The sequence below is a fragment of the Aulonocara stuartgranti genome (genome assembly GCF_965226115.1).
Source record: "Aulonocara stuartgranti genome assembly, chromosome: 13".
Taxonomy (NCBI): Eukaryota; Metazoa; Chordata; class Actinopteri; order Cichliformes; family Cichlidae; genus Aulonocara; species Aulonocara stuartgranti.
Window position 1 is genome coordinate 28,221,608 of NC_138949.1, and position 21,863 is coordinate 28,243,470.

At 38.1% G+C, this 21,863-nt stretch overlaps 1 protein-coding gene and 1 long non-coding RNA gene across 5 annotated transcripts in view; one reads left to right on the top strand and one right to left on the bottom strand.

Annotated features, from left to right (window-relative positions):
• LOC309720566 (contactin-associated protein-like 4) overlaps positions 1-9,096 on the bottom strand; it is a gene marked incomplete at its 5' end in the record, with an annotated part of 80,858 nt that extends 71,762 nt beyond the window's left edge. For all 3 annotated transcript variants that reach the window (XM_082557599.1, XM_082557598.1, XM_082557600.1), the window contains one exon: positions 8,862-9,096. In XM_082557599.1, coding sequence (XP_082413725.1) covers positions 8,862-9,096 — 235 coding nt within the window. The remainder of the gene's footprint in view (positions 1-8,861) is intronic.
• LOC309720567 lies at positions 9,086-14,826 on the top strand. 2 transcript variants are annotated; one of them, XR_014280520.1, is made up of 4 exons: positions 9,097-9,175; positions 9,473-9,589; positions 12,557-12,658; positions 13,478-14,826. It is a non-coding gene; the product is annotated as an uncharacterized lncRNA (long non-coding RNA). The 2 variants fall into 2 exon arrangements; XR_014280519.1 differs by lacking the exon at positions 9,473-9,589 and having other exon boundaries at positions 9,086-9,175.
• Positions 14,827-21,863: the final 7,037 nt, after the last annotated feature.

Consider the following 21,863-nt stretch of genomic DNA (forward strand, 5'->3'; position numbering starts at 1 on the left):
TCGACATGTTGTGCGTTTACAGATAATCTTCTGCACACCTTTGTAACAGTGGTTATTTGAGTTGCTTTTGGCCTCCTATCAGCTTGTCAGTCTGGCTATTCTGCTCTGATCTTTGGCATCATCATGGCATTTTGGCTCAGAGAAGTGCTGCTCATTGGATATTTTTTTATTAGCAATTAGCAATTAGCAATTTCTGAAATCTTCAAACCAAGTCTGTCTGGCATCAGCAACAATTTCACATTCAAAGTCACTTAAATCGTATTTCTTCAACCATCTTGATGCTCGGTTTGGACGTTCACCAGCAGCTGAACAGGGGTACCAGACAAAGGGACCGGTTAGTGTACCTATATCATTAAAATTAAATGGGCTGTAGCAAGCAGTGACCCTAGAACTAGGAAAAGTAAACATGGAAACCAGAAGCCAACGAATACACCAAAAAGCCAACAACATGACAGGATGCAACATTGATGCAACAATAACTGTTATATTTTCTTTTATTTATGAAGAAAAAATTAATTTTGCATGTATTTGTAATTATTTAAGTGTTGCTGCGAAATCTTATTTTCTACACATTAAACTTGAACTGAATTAGGTTACTGATCATATTCTTATATGATTTTTCCTAAATGAAACAATGTTTGCTACTCATTATCTCATCTCAGAGAGACGCATTTATAACCGTGGCTGTCTGTGCCTCTGACAGATTTTATGATTATTACAAACAATTCTCTGCTTGCTTCTGGAAGAAGGATTAGTATGCATGAGAGGGAAGGATGAAAACAATTCAAATGAGATGATGCTAGATTTTAATCAGTGAGAAATATTTATGTCACCAGCTAATTATTATTATGTAAAATGCATAAGTTTTAGCCTATTCATAATTTGGGGTCACAGTAGTTACAGTGGGAGTTTTCTCAGCTGTTTGGTGTAGATTTTTGTCTTTGAATCTTTGCCAGCTGCTGGGATGCTATTCTCAAACTGATTATATAGTGAAGTAACATAAAATGAATGGAACTGAAAGTTTCAGTACTCTGACGGTGCACACTCATCTTTCTCTGCTATTTCTTCAGCCTCGTTTACTGAATCGTTAAATTGCTTGTCAGATATACATTTCTCTTACATCTCAAAGTTTTAGCTTTGACTCAGCTTTATCCCAAGGTGTTCAATATCAGATTATGTTTTGGCATTTCAACCGCTCTCACATTTGCCACGATGCTGCATCTAATCTAATTACAGTGGCAGCTCTGAGTGTGGTAGGTTGCAGAAGATGATTTGCAGTCCAAAGGAATGTGAGGATGACAAAGCATACATGTGGCAAGCTAAATTATTTCTGAATTATGAATACATTACGTTGTCCCTGTTCTTCGTAAAATATGCATGTTAGAGATGACATTCAGCTGTCAGCGACATCCATTAAATCAACCTAAAGTTAATGCATTACAGTCAGGGCAGGTGTAATAAATGACCGGTAAACAATGTACGGTACGTGCAGAATAAATACGTACAACACCAAACACAGAAGGAATACTGCATGCTTACTAATTAAAACTAACAAGTAGAAGTATTATAACAGTACATTATAAATAATAAACTATGACCCAGAAGTACTGTAGAAAGGCTTTTATGTAACTGAGGAGTTCCACATTCTAATTTCTGTGAAGAAATGCATGTAGGTACAACATGTCTATCAGCTAATGAGAGAGATACAGTGCATGAGCTCAGACTTGGAGCAGAATGTCACAGCTGCGTTGGTACAAGGGTAGTATTTTTACAAAAACTGTGAAAATCTTGTTTTTGGGGTCAAGTTGTCAGGGTGTGACTTGGCAGTGTAGCAAAATAGAAATAGACCTTTGTAACATGGGGTTATTATTTGGGGTTAACCCAATTTCTTTTTTCCTAATCCTAACCACAAGCTTAACAAAGAGCAAGTTAAAACAAAAAGAGAGACTTCTTTTTGTTTGTTTGTTTTTTAAATATAATGTGGAGGCCTACATATTTACCCTTCAACGATGTTTTAAGTGAAAAAACTATATCGCAAAACTATCAAGGTCCAACAAACAAAGCCAGTGTCCTTGGAGAAAGGATTTTTACTCACGAACAATCTTCCAATCTTCTTATGAGAACTTTTCTGTTTTTTGCTGTCTTCATTACCATGTCTAATATCCTTTTGTGCAAAGATTGATTTTACGTCCAAATTAAATAAGAATGCACTGAAATTCCTTTTCTTGTTCTAAATGTCACATGATGAGTCTGCATATTTGATTTCACGCAAATTTGATGCAAGATGGCCTTCCTGACACACATCCCTCCCCCGCTGGGAGTGCTCACAAGAATATTTGCTTGTAAGCTGAATGTATTAACCATGACACTATGGAGCCACTCCGCTCATAGCTAATGATGGGATTTTAAATCTGGCTAATCAAACTTTTGAGATCCTTGAGAGTTTTAGAAATCTGAAAAGAATACATCTGGCCCTGAGTTAGGTTTAACATCACTTTATTCTTCTAGTATGTTGGGATTCTCACACTTTGCTCAAGTGATTCTTTACAGCAAGGTTTAAATCTTCAACCAGTAAATTGAAGTTCTCTTCTTATACAAACTAGGACCCGCAACAATGCGGTGACCGAACACAATGATCTTAGCAGAGTTTGACAGATTCTTGGACCAGCTACACATGATCTACAGTGATGACAGGACCCTGTGATAAATGAGCGTGTGTTTAGGGAGCCAGAGATTCAGGGGCATTGGCCTTGAGCAAATATCAGTGTGTCACAAACTCAGATGGATGGACCGCACAGGACTGTCAGTTTTATCACTTAACTACTTGTCTCTGGGTTAATAAATCCTGATTCTTGACTGACAGCTCCAAGTTTACTCTGATGGGTGCCGCCGCCGTAACGTGGCCTTGACTTCATCAACTCACATTCATGACTCGCCTTCTCTGAACACACATTTTCATAAATGACACTAAAGAAGAAATATGACAAGGGGTTCTCCTTAGCTTCCTCTCACTTTTCTCATCTCTGCTGTCACAAACCAGTGTCTCATGAATCATTCATCACCATCACATCAAAGGCGTAAAGAAATGCACAACACTTTCCTCACTAATGAAATTTGCAGGTTTATGTTTATATCAAAACAGTGAAAAGTAAAAATTTTATCTGGATATTCTATGTGAAATGGACAGTCTGAAATCAAATCGAATCTTGAAGGAAAATCACATATCCAGCATTTCATTAATTACCCACTTTGTCTAGTGTAAATCTCTTTAAAGCTCATTCGACAAAAATCCCTAGTTTTGAATTTGAGCTAAACTTTCACACTCATATTCACACCTACAGCCAATTTGGCATCACCAGTTAATGTAATGTGCGTGTCTTTGTACTGTGGGAAGAAGTCATGGTATCTAGACAGAACCCACACAGGGATGGGGAGAAAATCAACATTCACAGTGATGGGGGACAGCCGGGCTGTAGATTCAAACCCAGGACCTTTTGGCTGTGATGCCACATTGCTAATCACTGTCTTGATGTGTTGGACCTATGATGTACTGGTCATCTGCCTAGGGTGTTATTTGATGCCCATTCTGGGAACCCATCAGCTTACATCTTTCTGAGGACTAGGGTGAGAAATTAACATCATAAAATGTGAAAATGTAACATCCAGTGACAAAATAATTACTTCTGATTTTCATTTTATGAATGGAATATACTAACCACTTAAATATTTTACTGGAATTTGGCTTGTGGCTGGTGCTAATTTACCCAGCTCATGCAATTTTCAACCAAATTTAATCATCTTGAGAGTACTGAATAGATTTTATTTTCCAAAATGTGTTTAAAAAACAGACACACACTCTATAGTGCTCGAGGGTTTTTGGTTAAAATCAGTTTTTCATATTTGAACATTAGACTATGTTATGAGCACATAAATGTGCTGTGTCAGAAAATGCATCTTCAGTCTGTTTGTGAACAAAAGAATGTCGGCTTGACCAAACTGTACTTCCTCTTGTGGCCACTTGAGGCTGGCTCCAAAAGTGAGTCAAACCTCATACACTAACTTGAACAACTTGTGCAACTTGAAACAAGGCAACATTTTGAGAAAATAACTCAAAATTTCGAGTTAGCCATTAGAAAATCAGGAAACTCCATAAAATATGTAAATTGGGTAGTGACTGTATCAGTGAGCTAATAATATATATTAAACATGAATACATTGCTGCTATGCTGATAATAAGAACAAGCGATTCAGCTAGTGATATAAAGATTTCATCATTTTTAAAACCCCGCAGAGAGTACTCAAAAGTTGATTCATTCATGACCAGCTGCTTTAGCACCGGTAGCTTAGCTCAAGCACTGATGGTAAACTTTCAGCTCCTGCTTCCAGGTAACAAGGAAATGACATACCTTCACAGAGCTTCCTGATTGGCTGAGCTCACTCTGAGAATGATTGCAGATTAGATGGTGATCCATGAGATGAATCCTCTTGTTCATATTATTCCCAGGTTATTTTAATTTATTTAATAGAAAAGCAATATTTGGTTTTCCTGTATCGATACAATATTGCCAAGCAATTATTGTAGTTAAAGTAGAAGGTGGCTGAAATACTGAAGGTTCACATAGCAGTTTCACGTTAATATGACTGTTTCAGTTCCTGCAATTTAAGTTCATTTTGCATTTGTTTTTTTAAATTATGTACGGTACATTTTCCTAATTTCTTCTACTGGCATAAATATCCGTGCTTGAGATTAATGTCAGTCTTCTATAAGCTTTAGCCTCCGTGCCTTTGATCATGTTTACGTTTATTAGGCTGAAATATCCTCAGATTTTTGTTTTTTACCCTGTCTGAAAATAAGGTGATCTATTTAAGGTCACTGGAAACTTTTCTTGTTCTATTGTGTTTTCCCCAGAATCTCCACAAGTGCCTGCACGACATTAACTATAAAAGGAAACTGAACTTAAAGAAGACAACACTTCCTTGTGCTTTTTTGTTTTTACGAGATGCAGCACCTACTGCCAGTTAAGTACCGTATATATGTTTCAGTTTGGAAACCTCTCTTCTTGGTTATTAGTATGTGTGAAAGACTGGTGATTCATGCATTATGTAAACATTTTTTAGCCATCATGTGTGCATTCACAGGCACATCTCTTATTAGCATTCCTTTGCTCTGCTTTCATCATGTTCACACATCCTCTTGTCAGAGGATGCACACGTTTCACACATCAGCGCATGCATGCTCCTACGCACAGACACACAGGTTAGTGTGTCTGTGCGTAGGATACAGATAGTGGTATTATCTGTCATTAGGCCCCGGGTGAAACACACATTTCACAGAGTCCAAAATCAGCTGAGTGAAGAGATAATGATCCCACGTTGCACTTTAGAGACAAGTAGAAGAAGAGAGAGAGAGAAAAACATCCCTCGCACCTCTTTTAGGTGTCTAAAGTCTTGTGTGAACAGACACAGCAGTCTGGACGCGTGCTTTGTCTCGTCATTAGCGGTCTGTGTTTGTCAGCATGTGAATTTGGAGGAACGTGGTGTAGATAATTGGAGGAGATAAGTAGTTCTGTGCATTCAGCTGGATGTGCCAGGTTCACACAACCTATGCGGGACCATTTTGGAGCGGAAAAACGTGTCTTTGAAGCACGGTGTAACAGAGGAAGGCTGTGGTTGAAAAAGAACCTAAGCTTTTAATTTTATAGATGACAGAGAAATAAATAAATAAAGCATATTCGTGGTAAGATCATAGCTATAGTAATAACCACATCATTATGCAGCAATATAATGGGAAAGTTTTGCTTAAAATTTTCTTATATATACTGTAGGGAAGGATCATGGGTTGGCTTTCTTAAGCACTCTAAGGTTTTTTGCTGTCATTGTTAAAAAATTCACTCTCGTTGGTTACGGCAGACTTGTAACCTGCGAGTAAAAAGAACCACTTTGACTGTTGGTTTGAAATGAGAAACAAACGGTTATTGAAAGTTGGATGTGAATTTAATGAATGCCTCATAATTAATGAGAAGAGAGTCATTTTTATTGTACAATGGCCTGTGGAGACATGGAAAATGTGTTTAGGTGAGTGGCCTTTTATCATCCAAACAAGATGTCGTTTAATCTGTAGTCAAAAATCAACCACTGTTGTCTTTCTTCAGGTGAGACTGGGGAGACTTGGAACAGGATATCTAGTCACGCTGGGATGTGAATGATTCTGATAAGATGTTAACAGTTAGGTGCAGTGTTAGTGAGATATTAGCTATATCAGCTTCATCTTTCCTCCTTCCTCAGAGTTTTCGTTATCAGCTGTCTTTACTTTGCTGTTCCTACAGCCACAACTTCATTAGGGAGCTTGGTGATCCTGGACAAATCCCACCACTAAATTGCATCTGCGCTTTCTATGATCTGCAGAAAATAACTGTACAAACAGTCAAGGGCACCAACTGAGCAGCTGTTTTAGTTCATCAGGAGCAAATTACAAACAGATTGTGAACACAAATTGATTGAAACACACTGGAGGGAAAAAAAAGTTCTTCTTTGTGGTTCTTTGGTCCAGAGGGATGACTTAAAATTGTAAACTATTCCTCAATCAATGTATATCAGTGTACACAGCCCTAAAACCCTAAGAATGTTAAAACTGGACACTTATGCTAATTCTTAATACATTAAATTACCAGTGGGTGTATGTCCATTGTTAGCATCTTTCAAATTATTCTGTAGGACATGACTGATTGAAGCAAAGCTTCCATGTGTGCAGACTATCACAAAGTCGCTTTCACACAGGTAGCGATTCAATTTTTTTCACATCACTATGAAGCTGACAATTGGTTACTAACGCACATTCCAGGTTCCAGTTGCCTAGGTAACCCTCTAATGCTCTTCTGTCATGTGTCAATCACTCGTATCTTGTGCTCTTAATTTAGTTACTTTAATTGCTTACCTCAGAGTTGGGCATAGAATGTCACTGATTTTCATCCGCGTTTGGTCATCACGCCAGTTCACACAACACTTCCCATGTGGGTACACTTTAATACCCACTTTTTTTTTTTTACTGGTATCATTTGGAATTCATAAAATGGGATATGGCTAATATCAAAGAACTTCCTACAACATTAATGATTATAACCTGAGATAATTCATGTATTCTCTTGAAATCTTTGCTGGCACCCACTAATCAGAACACCTGCTGTTGTTGATGTTGAGCCTTTTCATTCGTTAGAAGTCTTCATAGGGCAAACAGGCTGCCCATTACAGACCTGTCTGAAGCCTGAATTGTCATGTCACAGAAATGTTTGTCCAGCCATCCACCTGCTGCTTCTCCCAAAAGAACATTGCTGCTTCAGTACTTTTGGGAGAAGCAGCGGGTGGACGGCAGGGTCACTGTGACCAGCTGCAGAAACAGAAGCATCTGCCCTCTTGTGACGGTTTTACCTCCTTTGTTCACTCTGACAAATAGCTTGAGTCAGACCTTGCCTATGGCACTGGCTCAGCACTAACACAAAGTCAAATAAAATGTGGAGAGAGGTCTGGGCACTGGAGATTATTAAGTGGATGATGTACTGTATGTTTGCTTTCCGAGAGTGCAGAAATGGGTTACAAGTACGCCTTATTGATTTGAGAGTGACCGCTGCATTTTCTTTTGTTTTAGTTATAGTTTCTGGTAGGCACTTTGTTCAGCCCAAACCATTTCCTCCAAGGCAGAGAAATCTCTTTATCTCTTTTTTTCACTCTTTCAAAGCCCATAATATCAGCACATCTCCGTGTCCAGCGGCTGCTGTCTGTCAAGGGGAATATAAGCCTGACGTAGTAATATCTACCATTTATCTGCCTGTCCAATGCTGCCTCCACCGAATGAAGCCTGTGGTGTTTCTGAAAAGCTTAATAAATCGTATTTGTTCAGGCATGTTGACTCAAAATACAGTGTAATACACCATCACCTCTAGGAGAGGAGAAATTTGCCCACTTCATTCCACTGTGTTAGCAGCTTTGTCACTGATACACCAGTGTGTGGCACATGCAAACAACTCAGATGTAAAGTGATCCCTCTGTTAACATTTCCATCAAAACAGTGTGTGATCTGGATCCCAGTGGTGTAGTGGGATTATGTGACACAAGCATTTTGGGATATATTTCACTTTATGAGGGCAGGATACTTTGATTCATGCGTACAGTTGATCTTTTATGCTTTGCTAAATCATCAGCAATTATGCTTCAAAAGTTCCAAATCAGAAGAAACACGTGGTAAGTGATTTAAAACAAAAAAGGGAGAAATAAATCAAAAGAAACGTGTTACTACAAAAGAATTTGCAAAACACAAACAGGGAGAAAAAGATGAAAATAGTAAAACGTAATGAATTTAGTCTGAAGTTTAAGTTTTCAGAAACAAACAGGCCTTTTTTCTCACACTCTGAGCATTTTGATATCTACATTCTACTAAGGAAATAAATGAAGAATTATTAAAGTAAAAAACAACAACTTATTTTATCTTTTTTCCCTGGTTCACAATGTTCATGCTTCTAAAGTATGCAGCTTCACTGGAGCAGGTGCCTTGCTCAAGGGCAACTGCTTAATAAGGTTTGGGAGAAGAAATTGTTTCTTGTTCGCTTTTCCCAACCCCATGCTTCATGCACTGGTTCCCAGTGCCTTCTTTTAACCGAAACAAAATCAATGAAAAGATTTGAGTGCATTTTCCCAAATCCAGATATTGTTTTTGTAAAAAGCATGTGAAACAGCAAAGTTAGTTTTTATGGATGACACACAGAATGCAAAATATCTGAGAGCTCAAAAACTCCAACTCCAAGGCAAATGAGCTACTTGTATTAATGCAAACTGCAAAACAACTTTACATGACATCTCATTCTACTCACCAGCTTTCACTGCCCCATACAAGCTGAATAATATAAGGGCGACATGTGCATTAATTCCCAGGACTGTTTTACTCCAGAGATCCATGACGAAGTGAAACGATGCTGAAGAAAAGCACGGGGAAGGAGGGAGACAGTCTGCCTCTCCACTCCTCTTTACTTCAGTCCTCCAGACTCTCTCACTCCCCAGATCCCTGATGAATTTTTTTGCTTCTGCGTCCAACGTGCTTACCAACATCCGCCTGGCTCCAAAGAGATAGCACCAGAAGCAAGGCTGCTCTCTGTTTGGCTGCACTCTGCAGAGTGAGGGGAAAGAAGTAAGTGAGGGAGAGAGGCACACAGTCAGAGAGAGAGAGAGCGAAAGAGAAAAAGAGAGAGAGAGAGAGGAGTGAGAAAGCTTTCATTATGTCACAGCGCCAAAGCAAGGTACTTTAGTCATTAAGAGGACTTAAAGAAATTCTAGTGTGCTTGAATCCTTTGGTGGAAAACTATGGAAAACCCACTGCAGGCTGGGCTATTGTGTTCCAGCAACATTTGAGAAAAAGAGTCATCTTAGGTCCCACTGGGTTCGGGGCTCCTGCTCACGGTCTGTTTGTCATTGTGTAATCCAACAGTTCAGGTCCAGTGGTCAGTGACGGGATCCCCAGCACAGTTACTCAGTCACTGCAAATCAGCCAAAGCAGCACAGTGAAGGATGATACAGGAATTTAAAGGATGACTTCAAATTAAAGGTCTGATTCTCAGCGCTGTTACTTTAATCTTTACTCTGAGCGAAATCTAGATCCAGAAACTGTCCCAAAAATACATGAAAATATTTTTATGGCAATAAATGCAACATATGCACCATAAACTGGTTAAAATAAGGTCAATGCACAAATATATAACCACTTTGAACATACAAGCTAATCACCATCTGTATTATTTTCCAAGTATTTTAGTCAATCAGCTTTAATCAATGAAGAATTATAATTATAATGAGTTTACGCCCTCTTGTAATCACATCTAAAGATTTTAGCACTACACTGGCTTTGGTTTGACAGTATAAATTCCTGCTGGCAATGAGTGCTTCATAGCATGAAAACAGAAGTCCTTTTAATTAGGTCTGAAGTTGTAATTTGCAAGTATTTATATACACTAGTCCGAACTCCTCCAACATCCAGAACAATTTATTCTCTGCTCATGGAAGCTAGAAATCAAAATCTAGGCTTCAAATTTTCTTCATCTCTATATTCATTTGATACATTCGAGTCCAAGCATGGGAAAATCTAAACTCCAACCAATTATAAACAGATATAAATATTTATTGCTTCTAAAATGTATATGGCAATATGGCAACAGCTTTAAAATAGTAATAAAAAAAACTGCCAAATCGAAACAATGCTCTTGGATTGTGACAGAAAGCCTCAGGTATTGTTTTTTTTTCTTCTCGCCACCTCCAGTCTTTGTACTCAAACAAAAAGACAAGAAAAACAGGCCTGATAAAACACCACCTGTCTTAAAAAATACTCTTTATTGTTCACTTGAAAAGTCCGACATTGCTGCGCAGTCATCTGTCATTTGAAACCAACACATAATGAGGAGGTGAGAGAAGTAATTTCTCTGTCTAAATTGGGTTTTCACACGTTGATGTGAATACTGTGTAAATAGCTCACTTCTTCTGAATGAAGAAGTAGATAATACGGCGGTCTTTGTGGCATTATCACAGTTAATATAACTATTCCTGGATCACGTCGCTGTGCTTGTTTTATCTGCCATGATGGCTTACCATGCAGCCACTCAGGAATGTGAGAGAGGCTTTTCAGGAGCAGGGAGGCAGGCTGCATATGAATGAGTAAGCACTGTGACAGAGAAACTAGAGATACGGGCTGAAGCTGCCTGCATCTTATTGAAGTGTAATTTTAGTTTTAAACGTTTCTGAAAGTGAGAAGCTGAAACCCACTCTCATCCTATCACGCACAAAGAACATGCATTGGGTATTCTGAGTATTTATATGTCAGCAAAAAGGTCATTCAGAGTCAGAATTACATTTATTGGCAAGCTTTTACACAAAGAGACGTTGGCTTGGTGCCGTGCAAAGAGTGGTACAGAAATGGAATATCCAGATGTGGTCAGATGTTTACATAAAACCATCATGAACATGAATGTCATGGTAATTTGGGGGGTTGATTTCTGTTCTTTCAGGGTGGAATGATTGTACAGCATGCACCTTTAATGACTTTAAAATGACTTTTAAAGAAAAGAATTAGGTTAACAAGTTTGAATTTAGTTTGGATTTTCTCTAATCCACACAGGCTTAAAACTCTACGTATAGCCTCAAATATATGCATACACTCATTAAAATATTTGAATAAATGGTACTGAAGAGTCCAAAGTATCTTTTAACTTCACAAGACCAAGGCCTATTAACATCACACTAGTGATTATGATAAAGTAAAACTAATAGTTTCTCTTTTCCAGAAAAAAAGTCAAAAGCATTCGTTCTGATTGACCAATACAATCAGAACGGAGAAAGTCCAGCAAACTCGGTGAACAGACAGAGACAGAAGACAGAGAAGAGATTTAAGTTGGGATAAAATTGAGAGGATAAGAGAAAAGTTAGGAAATTGGTTAGGCTGATCAGGAATAATCCAAAGTCTCAAGCCTGCCATGCACTGGAAATTGTTGTAACACGAGCATCACTGTCCACAATGAAGCAAGTTGTAGATGGACTAAGAGGGTGGAAACCAAGCTTCCCAAGTCTGGAGAAACGTTTAATGGTGAGAGGGGAGGAAGATTGACAAGAAGACAAGACACAGGAGTAAGGGTGAAGCTTCATAATCTTAACAACCTGCTGTCAATAATGGTAACCTTCATGTCAAGCATGGTGATGGCAGCATCATGATCTATAATCTAACAAACCATCTTAAATAAATTCTACCAATTTTGCTAAGAAGAGTGGTTAAATCTCCAGCCTTTATTATGACAGAAGCTTACTGACTAAAACATCTGGCAAATATTTATACACTTTTCACTGAAACACTAAAAACATCTGATTGAGGTACAACTTGCAAAGGGACAGATAAAGATAAGATTCAAGGAAGTTTTTGAGCCTGGATGCATGTTTTTGACAGCAGGCAGGGAGATGTGCAAAATGTAAGTGAAAGCATGATCTGCAGAGTTTCTAATCAAACTAGTGTGTAAAATGTTACAGCCTGAGCAAATAAGTGTGTTATCGTAACACATCACCTATGTCCTGACCAATGGTAGGTTTGCGAGTGGGGTGTAGGGTATGTTAAGAAGTCCAATGCATGAGGAAGGAAAGTGCTCATGTGCCATGAGGAATCTGTCCTGATGAACCCTAACTGCAATCTCCAGGGGGATGGGTGGGAGAGCACGCTTTCTTATCTCAGTATCCCGGAGGTGTGCAAGCAATAATTACCATGCATTAAGCTTATCATTGCTTCATTTCTAAAAAGCATGACATTTCCAAAAAGTTTCTACTCTGCATAGACTTTATAAAGTGACAGGATGACACTCAGTGCCCTGTAGGGTAATGACCAAGCTGACTGTAAATATTTCCATGGATAATATTTACTCAGCATTTTCAAATATTTCTGTGTGTCATCAGCAGATTCACTGTGTAAATACTGATGTAAAAACCATCTAGTCCATCATTTCAGTGGATCTTTGAAAAATATGATGATTTTCTTCTTTATTAGGCCACCCAGTGATGCAGAAGGTCCTGGGCTCAGCAGACATCTGTGGGCCTTTGTACTGTGGAAGGAAGCTGGATAACCCAGAGAGGACCCATGCAGGCACAGGTAGAACAGGCAAATGCCATGCACAAAGGCATATGTGGTCCCTGGGCAAATGAAACTTTACAATAACCAAGATACACAACAAAAACAAAAGCAAATTCAGTATCTTACAAAGGTGAGCTAAATGTGACCACAGATCTGGTTTGCCATCATACATTGTTTGTGTAGAGGATGTGTAGAGGTTTCTTTCATTGCCATTCGTATGCTATTCCAATATTTGGTTCCCTTTACTGAGAGCAGTTTGTCTAAATATGCTGCACCTATGAAGCAACTAAAACATCTGGTTAATAAATTCACTTAATTAATTTATATTTTTTATTCAGATTGAGAGCTGAGAATATTTTTTGATCAAAACTAACAAATACAGTATTTTGTACATAATGCAACAAACGTATCATCCATTCGATTTCTTGTGGTACAACTGAGTACAGCCTTTTCCAACCTAATTTACTTAAGTCACATATTAATAGTGTTCCTTTAAGTAGATCTTTGCTAGTTTCTTTTTCCTGCTGTTTCATCCTGGATGCAGAATTATTTTTTCATTTTTGAATCAACAAATCTACCATCTGGGTTATAATGTGAAAAATATTTTTCGACCAAACCATGCCATTTTTGCTCTCTTAGAAAAAAAAATGGTATAAATTATGCATGTTCCTATAGTAGTTGACTGGATGTCATTTCCAAATCTGCCTGGTGGCAACTCAAACAGCTAATGAATTCCTATGAATTGTATCAAAGTGAAAATAACTGAGATTACTTTGACATTGTGTTTTTGGTGCATTAGTGCTTATTTTGCCTTGACTTTGTCCCTCTGCTTTGCAGCTGTATTTGAGGCCCTCTGAAGCCACGTGTCAGGGATCATTTATTGAAATCGTTTTTATTGTTGCATACCAAATAAAGCCCACCAATGACTGATGTACTCGCACTCTGCTTCACTTCACTGTCTGTGTAAAGATTTTGTCTTTGGGGAAAGCTAAAATTCATCCTGTTTTTTTATATTTATTATTAACTTGCCAAATGTCAAAACAGGGAAATCCAAGACTTTTCTCACAGTCTAAACTAAATATGAATTTTGTGAGGTTACAAATGTATCCTGTTAATGGTACAATCGTATGGGTTATTGACACTATTATCATGTTGTTGTCAGGCATCTCTTAACATTTTTCTCATATGCACTGTTATTGGTTTAAGTACTTGGACATGAAATAAAAAAAGGGGAAAAATATTGTATGTCCACCACATTTCCATCACTGACAACGAGAGCTGGAGCCAATAAATACCCATGACCACTGCAGAACAATCTGATCCAGGAATTACTGCTGATTTTACCCCGTGTAATGACGACCAAGGACACTTTTTAATGGTGGTCAGTGTTTTGATTTTGCTTTTTGCTTTTTTGCGGTTCATTATGAAGTGGGTATGAGTGGTTACAGGGTAACAGTGATGTATGGGTTGTTTTCCTAATTACAATTACAAGTGTTTATCATAAATGTTAGGAAGAGATGTTAAGTGTAACTTCCACTGAGAAAAATGCTGTCAGTTTTGAAGTATTTAGCAAATGCAGAGCTGTTTTTTGGATTTGCTTGGAGTTAGATTTTTTTGCTGAGCAGAAAATGTTATTTATACATAAATAAAAGCATGATCTTTTAGTCAAGGTCTAGTGATAGCCATGAAATGGTAAGCATTTAAACCGGTGATGTTGCTCTTTTTCTCTTCATTCACTGCATTACGAAAAAAAAAGAAATTCACAGATTTCTTTGTTAACACCTTAAAAGGGGGAATAGTGTTGGTTGTTAATGTTCAGTCTTTGGTCACCTTGAATATTAATGAAAATTTATCCTGCAACAAAGAAACTGACTTATTTATGAGGGGTATCTGCAAACCACTGGCATGCATTGTTTATTTGGCAGCCTGGAGCACTTTCTTGCAGAAAAGTGCATCTTCACTTTGGTAGCAGCAGTGTTTGCCTAGCTGATTATTTGTTTCAATTGAATGTGCAGCTAATTCTTAAATAATATGACTAAGAGCACTTTAGGTAGAATTCCTCTACATGGAATGCTGCCATGGCTAATTTCACAGAAGTGGCTGTTTCCACTATTGACTTCACTTTTTTCACTTTCATTACTGGCCATGAGAAATGCTTGGTTTCTTTGTATTTCAGCTGAACTCCAAAACAGCTAATGCATGAATAATTTTAATAAACATTGATGAAACAGACTGATTCATACAGCACTTGTGTTTCTTGTTTTGAAAAATCAATGTCATCCATGAAAACTGTGTACATGCATAATGTAAGATTTGGTAGCTTAGCTTTCAGTCAACCCTAAGAATGTGGAGAAAACAGAGGTTGTAATACAAGGGCAAATTAAAGTACAACAGGGCCTCAGGGCTCTGACTTTTTCAAGGCAATCCCTTCCCCCCATTCACTTGCACGACAGAGCTACTGCACCACTCAACCTACCAAAATATCAGCCACTCTAAATTTCCATATATTAATGCCCCAGCAATCAATCATGACAGCAGATTAATTTAATGACTGTCACGGCACCAAACACAAGTCAAAAACTGATTATGAGACCACAATGGAGCATGCATAAGAAAGAGGATAGTTCCATATCAGTCCAAATAAACAGCATATCTGTCTGTGAAGCTGATGAAAACTCTGGATACTCTCTATGTTATAGAAATGTATCCAATCAGCATTGTGCACTCCTTGTTACTAGTCTACATATGGCAATATTTTGGTGTACGCTTTAATGTCAAAGTATGCATAATAATGTAATTACTGCTACAAACACACAGCCCACTGTGAGACTGGATAATAAAAAAAATCATAATAATTTGGCATGATAAAAAAATATTCAGATATAAGATAAAATGCCTGTGATGGAACCAAGGGCTCATCCTGAGGACGGTCACTGTGTAACAACAAAAAGCTATTTGAAACCTCCATGTTTGACAGCTTACCTGTCACAATGTTAGACAGCTGTGGATAAAACCCAAGCTGCTTCTCTGCAGAGACATATGCATAAATCAGCACAGCTCTCTTACTTCAGAGATGCTCACACTGATCCTGCAGAGATTTAATACATTCAGAAGAAAAACTGCTGCAAACACCTGGAAGCAGACCGTTTCACCTCCTGTTAGCATTTTTTGTCTTCTTCACTTTATATTAAAATTTTAGATGCATTTAAGTTTTTATAAGATTTGAAACAATATTTTTCCACCACTTTGTTTCGGTTTATGGGGTGCGTTTCTGTTACCCACAGTCCAAATCTTCCCACAATCCAAAGACAACTGATGATTTTAGAGTGGCTTTGTGTGTGTTTGTTTGTCCCTGTGCATATGTGTGTCTGTGTTAATCCCATGACAGGCTGGGCACCTGTTCAGAGTGTGTCCTAAAACAGCTGGGATAGGCTCCTGTGTCCTTTAGTTGGATAAGCAGAAGAAAATGGATTGATAGTCTCCCACAATTGCTGATTTCTGTCCTTAGTGAATGAAGGTTCAAAAGCATTAAAATAATCTTCGCATGCTTCAGGCCACACAAAACTTTTTTCTATAAATCTCACTAGTGTGTCCCTGCGTGTTCATTTGGCATGAATGTCTAAGCTGGGCTTTTTTCCAAAAAAGTCCCTATTACATTAATATGTTAACTTTCAATTGGATAAGATTATAAGCAGAATCAGCCGGTCACTACTGATTAATGATTTTAAAGGTTGTGACATCAAACAAACAAACAAAAATCTGCAGTCGACCACCCGAGCTGCGATCTTTAGCTGAAAAACTGACTTTCATATTTATTGTCTGGCTGTCTTGCTGATTGAGTGACTGCTCTTACACTTCCCAGACATATGACAGCTGATTTGTTCTTGGTGGCTCCGACCTCAGTGAGCAGTGGGGTGAATGAAAGCATGTCCTCTAGTGTTCTGGGGGCATTTAGGCTCAGGCTGGGCTTTTTCACGGAGCTGCTGGGTATTGACCGGTTTGTGAAGCGTGATATTAGCTGCAAGTCTTTGAGCCAAGATGCCTCAGAGCCTTAACGATTTCGGAGCAATGCTTACCCATCTGCAGTGACTGACAGGAGCCACTCAGCTGGAAGAAAACACCACTTTGGGGGTGTGACTTTTACTAGCTAGAGAACAGGATAAGTGCCAGAGGGTAAATTTGCTTGGGACAGAGAGGACGTACTAAACCATGCAACATTTATTATAACATGAATTTAAATCAATTCAGCATACGGTTCCTTTTGTTGTATGCAAACCACTTCAAAACAAGCACATTTCTTGCAAATAAGATGTGCCTGTACCTGCTGAGGCTACATTCACCCTTTATTTACTCTGTCATTATCCAGCGAGATGAGGATCTTGCAGCCAGAACTGGTGCTGAGATAATATGGAGTTGAGTCAGAGGGTTTGATGATAGGAAAGACCTTAGTTCAATGTGCAACTCTGGGGAGACAATGCACATCAACCTTAGCTTTGCCGTTTATAAAAGGAAGTTTCCAGCAAGGCAAAAATATACTGGAAGAGATGTGGATAAATCTCACCAATAACCAGCAAAATTGGTTTAAGGATTTCTCACTCTATCTGACCTGCATTGCTGTTAAGAGCATTCAGTCAGTGAATCTGTCATTGTGGTGACCTCTGACCCTTATAGTGGGTTTGTTTAGTGTATAATCTGTTCATAAAGTTGAATTCTTTCTTCCCCCACCGTTAGGCACAGGAGCACTATAAAGTAAATATCCCACATATGAGGCTGCCATTTCATTTCTCAGCGAGTGCTCCATTAAATTTATGTAGGCGACAAAAATCTCTCTGAAACGGCTCGGCAGATTTCTCAATCCTGGCTTATGATGCAGTGATCAAGACCAGGGACAACGATAACCTCTGGTTTCCTACCCACTCTCCATCCACATCCAAGCTAACAATTCTCTCTCTGTCTGCCTCAGCTCTTTGTCGTCTCTTCATTTGTGTCTCTGACGTCCTTTTTGTCTGTCACTGCCAACACCAATTTCCTTTCAGACAATCTCCTGCTGACAAGAGCTGTGTTAATCTGAGTAAACTGATTTTCACTCTTACAGGAGGTAAAGTACAGCATGCCTTCCTTTTTGTTATTTTTGTAACCTCTGCAAGTTGCAATTAACTCTGAAGTGTAAAGTAACATATGTTTATTCATTTCTTTCTTCTAAAACCAACCATTTCAACGGGGTTTCTCTGTTCAGGTTCAGTCGTGCTCACAGTGATAATCTCCTAACTTTTACTTGAGGAAATAGCTCCATTACTTGGGTTAGCTACATTACTTTTCAAGTCAAGATATGACGATCCAATATTTCTATACTTGGATGACTGGATGGTTAAGTTCTGGGTTTTATTTTTGCTGTTTACATTATTTCAGTGTCATTAAAGACACGTGAAATCCTTAATTTTTCATTCAAACTTGACAATAAAAATACATTTTTAAATTTAGGACCTTCAGTGATCTCGTATTTAGGATAGGACGTTTTTGTCATTTGAAGAATGAAACTTTGAATTCATTGCCTTTCCACATGTCTTGATTTGCAATTGCTTGTGCAGTGCACCATAAATTCCTATTGCAGTTTCTCTTATTTTACTTTTTTATATTACCTGCAAAGATCCTATTAGTCCATCCTACTTTATATTTTCATACATTCTAAATTATATTCAGCTGTTGTTTTCAACATCATTTGCCAAAAAGGAATGATTGATCAAATAATATTGAAAATAACTATATGAATCTAGGAGAGATACTAATTTGTGATTTATATTCCTTTTCCTCAGTGAAAGTTTGTAATTAATCATGTATTTTGCTAAAGTAATGTCATTAAATGAAAGCTGCTCATAAGTAATTCTTAAGCAGTAAGCCAAATGTAACTGTGTCTTATTGCATACACAGCTTCCTAAAGTAGCTCTTCTTTTAATTATATGAACCTTAAGCTTCTTCCTGTCAGCCAACAAATGACATAATCTCAGTAGGTAACTCTGCAGCTTCATCTTCTAAAATTTACATAGCTTTGTGAAGTGTTATGAATACATTTTCATCTCAAATCCATATCAGTCACTGAATCTGTGCACATTTAATCATTTGGCTGATTGAACTGCCTGCTGCTGGCAGTTTATTGTGGTAAACCAGCAGTGTATGGAGATGACGAATTAATGGAGAGCCTAACGGCATTACAGGATGGTAATGGAGCTTTTTTGTGCATCAGTGGTTCCAGGTTCACCAGGCTAATGGGGTATTACTTATCTAAGACAGCGATGACAAGTAATGCGCTATAGAGAGATGTGAGAAGGACAGGACGAAGCATGTAGGAGACAATAGGAGGGTGAAGAAATGCAAAACTAAGAAGGGAAAACAGAGGAAATGAGACTGAAGCATTATCTGGATACTGTTTCTGTTCTCACTTCTCATAAGTATAGTTAACGTTTGATGACACTGATGTTTGGTTTTAATTGCAGTCAACTACTCATTGCCGTTGATCAATTGCAATATAAACCCAAAGCAGAAGGTTAAGGATCTGGTTGTGTGGAATATTAAACTAGATGAGGGGAATAGTGTGATGACCTTCATGGAAACAAAACCAAATGCTCCACACTACTTTCAAACTGAACATACTCTGTGGTCTGGCAGGATGATGCAAGGTGGTGACCGCCAGACCTTCTGTCTTTATATTTGTTTACCTACATGTTTAGTTACACAGGGAGTGGGTGGGGGTGACTATTCTACTTCAGAAAATGAATCTAGCCCCTTTAGACGGGGTGAAACCTGAAACCTTGAAAATGCAGAGGATAAAGCTTTCTGACATTTTTTAATGTCGTACTTTGAGTGAAAACAAAAGCAAAAAGCAGTTGTAAGAGACAGAGGTTTGGTCTCTAGTTCAGCTCCAGGAAGAAAGGTGGGACAGAATGACTCGGAGAGCAGGTGACTTTGCAGCCTGTGCATGGAACACAGAACAGACCTAGAAAGCTGTGAACCGTCCAAAAGAGACTTTGCTAAACCTTCCTGATAGGTCAAGTGTATCCATGCTCTTTACAAAGTGCACAATGTTGAGTTTGTGTGGTGTGTATCCAGAGGACCAAAGAAAAGTCAGGTATTCACATGTCAGCAGCCTGTCTATCATTTATACTGAGAAGAATGAACTGCTATGGAAAAGACTCAAAGACCTTTCTAGTGGCCAAAAGCTGTGTGTGTGTCCTGCTTCTTGCTCCCTTGCTTCATATATAAGACAGATTTTATTGATTCTCACTAGTGAAAATGCCCCTAAATGTCATTTCAGACAGGCTCACAGGTATTCAGAATCAGAATACTATTCAATCCCTGAAGAAATTATGTGCTCACCGTTGCTCCAAGTAAGTAGGGACAGTAACTAAACTATATTAAACAATACAACACATTCAAAAGTTACTAAATGTAACAAAATAGCTCTAATTATAAATATCTCACTATTAGACTGCAGTAGCTGTTAGACTGGAGGACCAAATGATAGGAATGATTGCTCAGTTACAGAAATCTATTTTGTTCATCTTGGTTCTGGTCTGAGACAAATTACACACAAAATTAATATGTTCTGCGTAATGTCAAAGACAAAATATTTCAGACATTTTCATTTTCTGTAGATATTCATATATTTCGAGTTTCAATATTAAAATACATGTTATTCAGTGTCACACTCCTAATATCAGCCTGGATATTAGAGTAAAGAGTCCCTTACCATAAATGCACTCGTAACTTAGGCAGAGCCTTAACCTGTTTGTTTTAACCACAATTTAGGTACTGCTACCATTTGATTACACTATACAGTCTTCAGTTGTTTTACTTGTGTGGCAGTTTTGGACTTTGCATTGTCTTTTTGTTGTGTTTCTGCTCACTGTTGCACTGAAGGTCGTCATGTGGGCAATTTTTCACCTGAGCTAAAATTAATTTTAGCTGCCTGCCTCTACCTTTGTCTCTCTCTGTCTGTTTGGAGGAAGAGGATGATAAATCAGATAACTAAACTTTTCCTTTTGTCTGTGGGGCCAAAGACACTTGCAGTGGTAATAATGAAAAAATTAAATAAATAAACAAAAAAAACTTCATTTTTGCTGAAGTAAGACTAACTTATTTTAGTGCAGTGTCATCAGTTATGCTGAATTGTTGTTTCGTTTTTGCAGCTTGGATTGTTTTGTTAATAGCTCTGGAGTTAGCACTTTGCTTGACAGTCTTAGCATAGGCAATGTTTCACAACTATGACAACGTCTGCTATCAGAACATATTATTTTATTTTATTATTTTTAGAATTGTTCTACCAAATCTTGGAAACACACAAACAAGAAAAAAAGCATTTTTTATTTATTCTAAATAAATGCTTTTTTTTTTTTTTTTTCAAAAACATAGTTAGGGTTAGTTAAGACTGAGACCTCCTATGTTAAATGTTTTTAAAACTATTTTACCATTATAAAAATGGAATAAAGGCATTTTGAGGTGGGCGCTTTTTGATTTTCTTTGAAAAGGATTAACCTGAAACGGTAATGACCTGCTGAGCACATGAGAGATGAGCACACGGAAGAGACAAGAAGCTACATGATAAACAGAGATCACTGAACGTCAATGAAATTCGGCAACTTGAAGTGACGGGAAGAAAATTAATAGTGGAGTAAAGTCGATCGGTAATAGGTTAAATTAATCTGAACTGTGAGCTTCAGGTTTGAGGCCAGCATTAGGAGCAAAGGATACTGTTAATTGAAAATATGTCATCTGAGCAATGACAGCATGGAATGTTAAATAGAGACCAGCTGTCTGCTAGAGAGCAGTTTTATACATAGACAGGGTTTCAAGAGTGAAGATAAATTTATGGTCATATTGGCTCCGACAACACCAGAAAAAAGGCAGTTTATCAGCAGTGGTATAGAAGTAGAAGTAGAAGCAGGAAGAAAAGATATCAAGTTGTGGTTTTTTTTCCCCAGTTTGCTCTTGAATGTCTGTTCCAGAACATCACCTATCAAGCTGTCGCAATCTGCAGTTCATGAAAGCCAAAATGATACCAAAGCCTGGTGTGCACCAGCACTTTTGGCCACGGTCCATGAGAGTCACAACAACAAGAACAAACTGGGCTTACGTGTAAGAGAGACTTGTTAAACTTGCATTCCCTGCACGGTTCGGTCTGTGTATCACAAGGCCACCTCCATATCTGAAAAATGAAGCCAACAAAGTG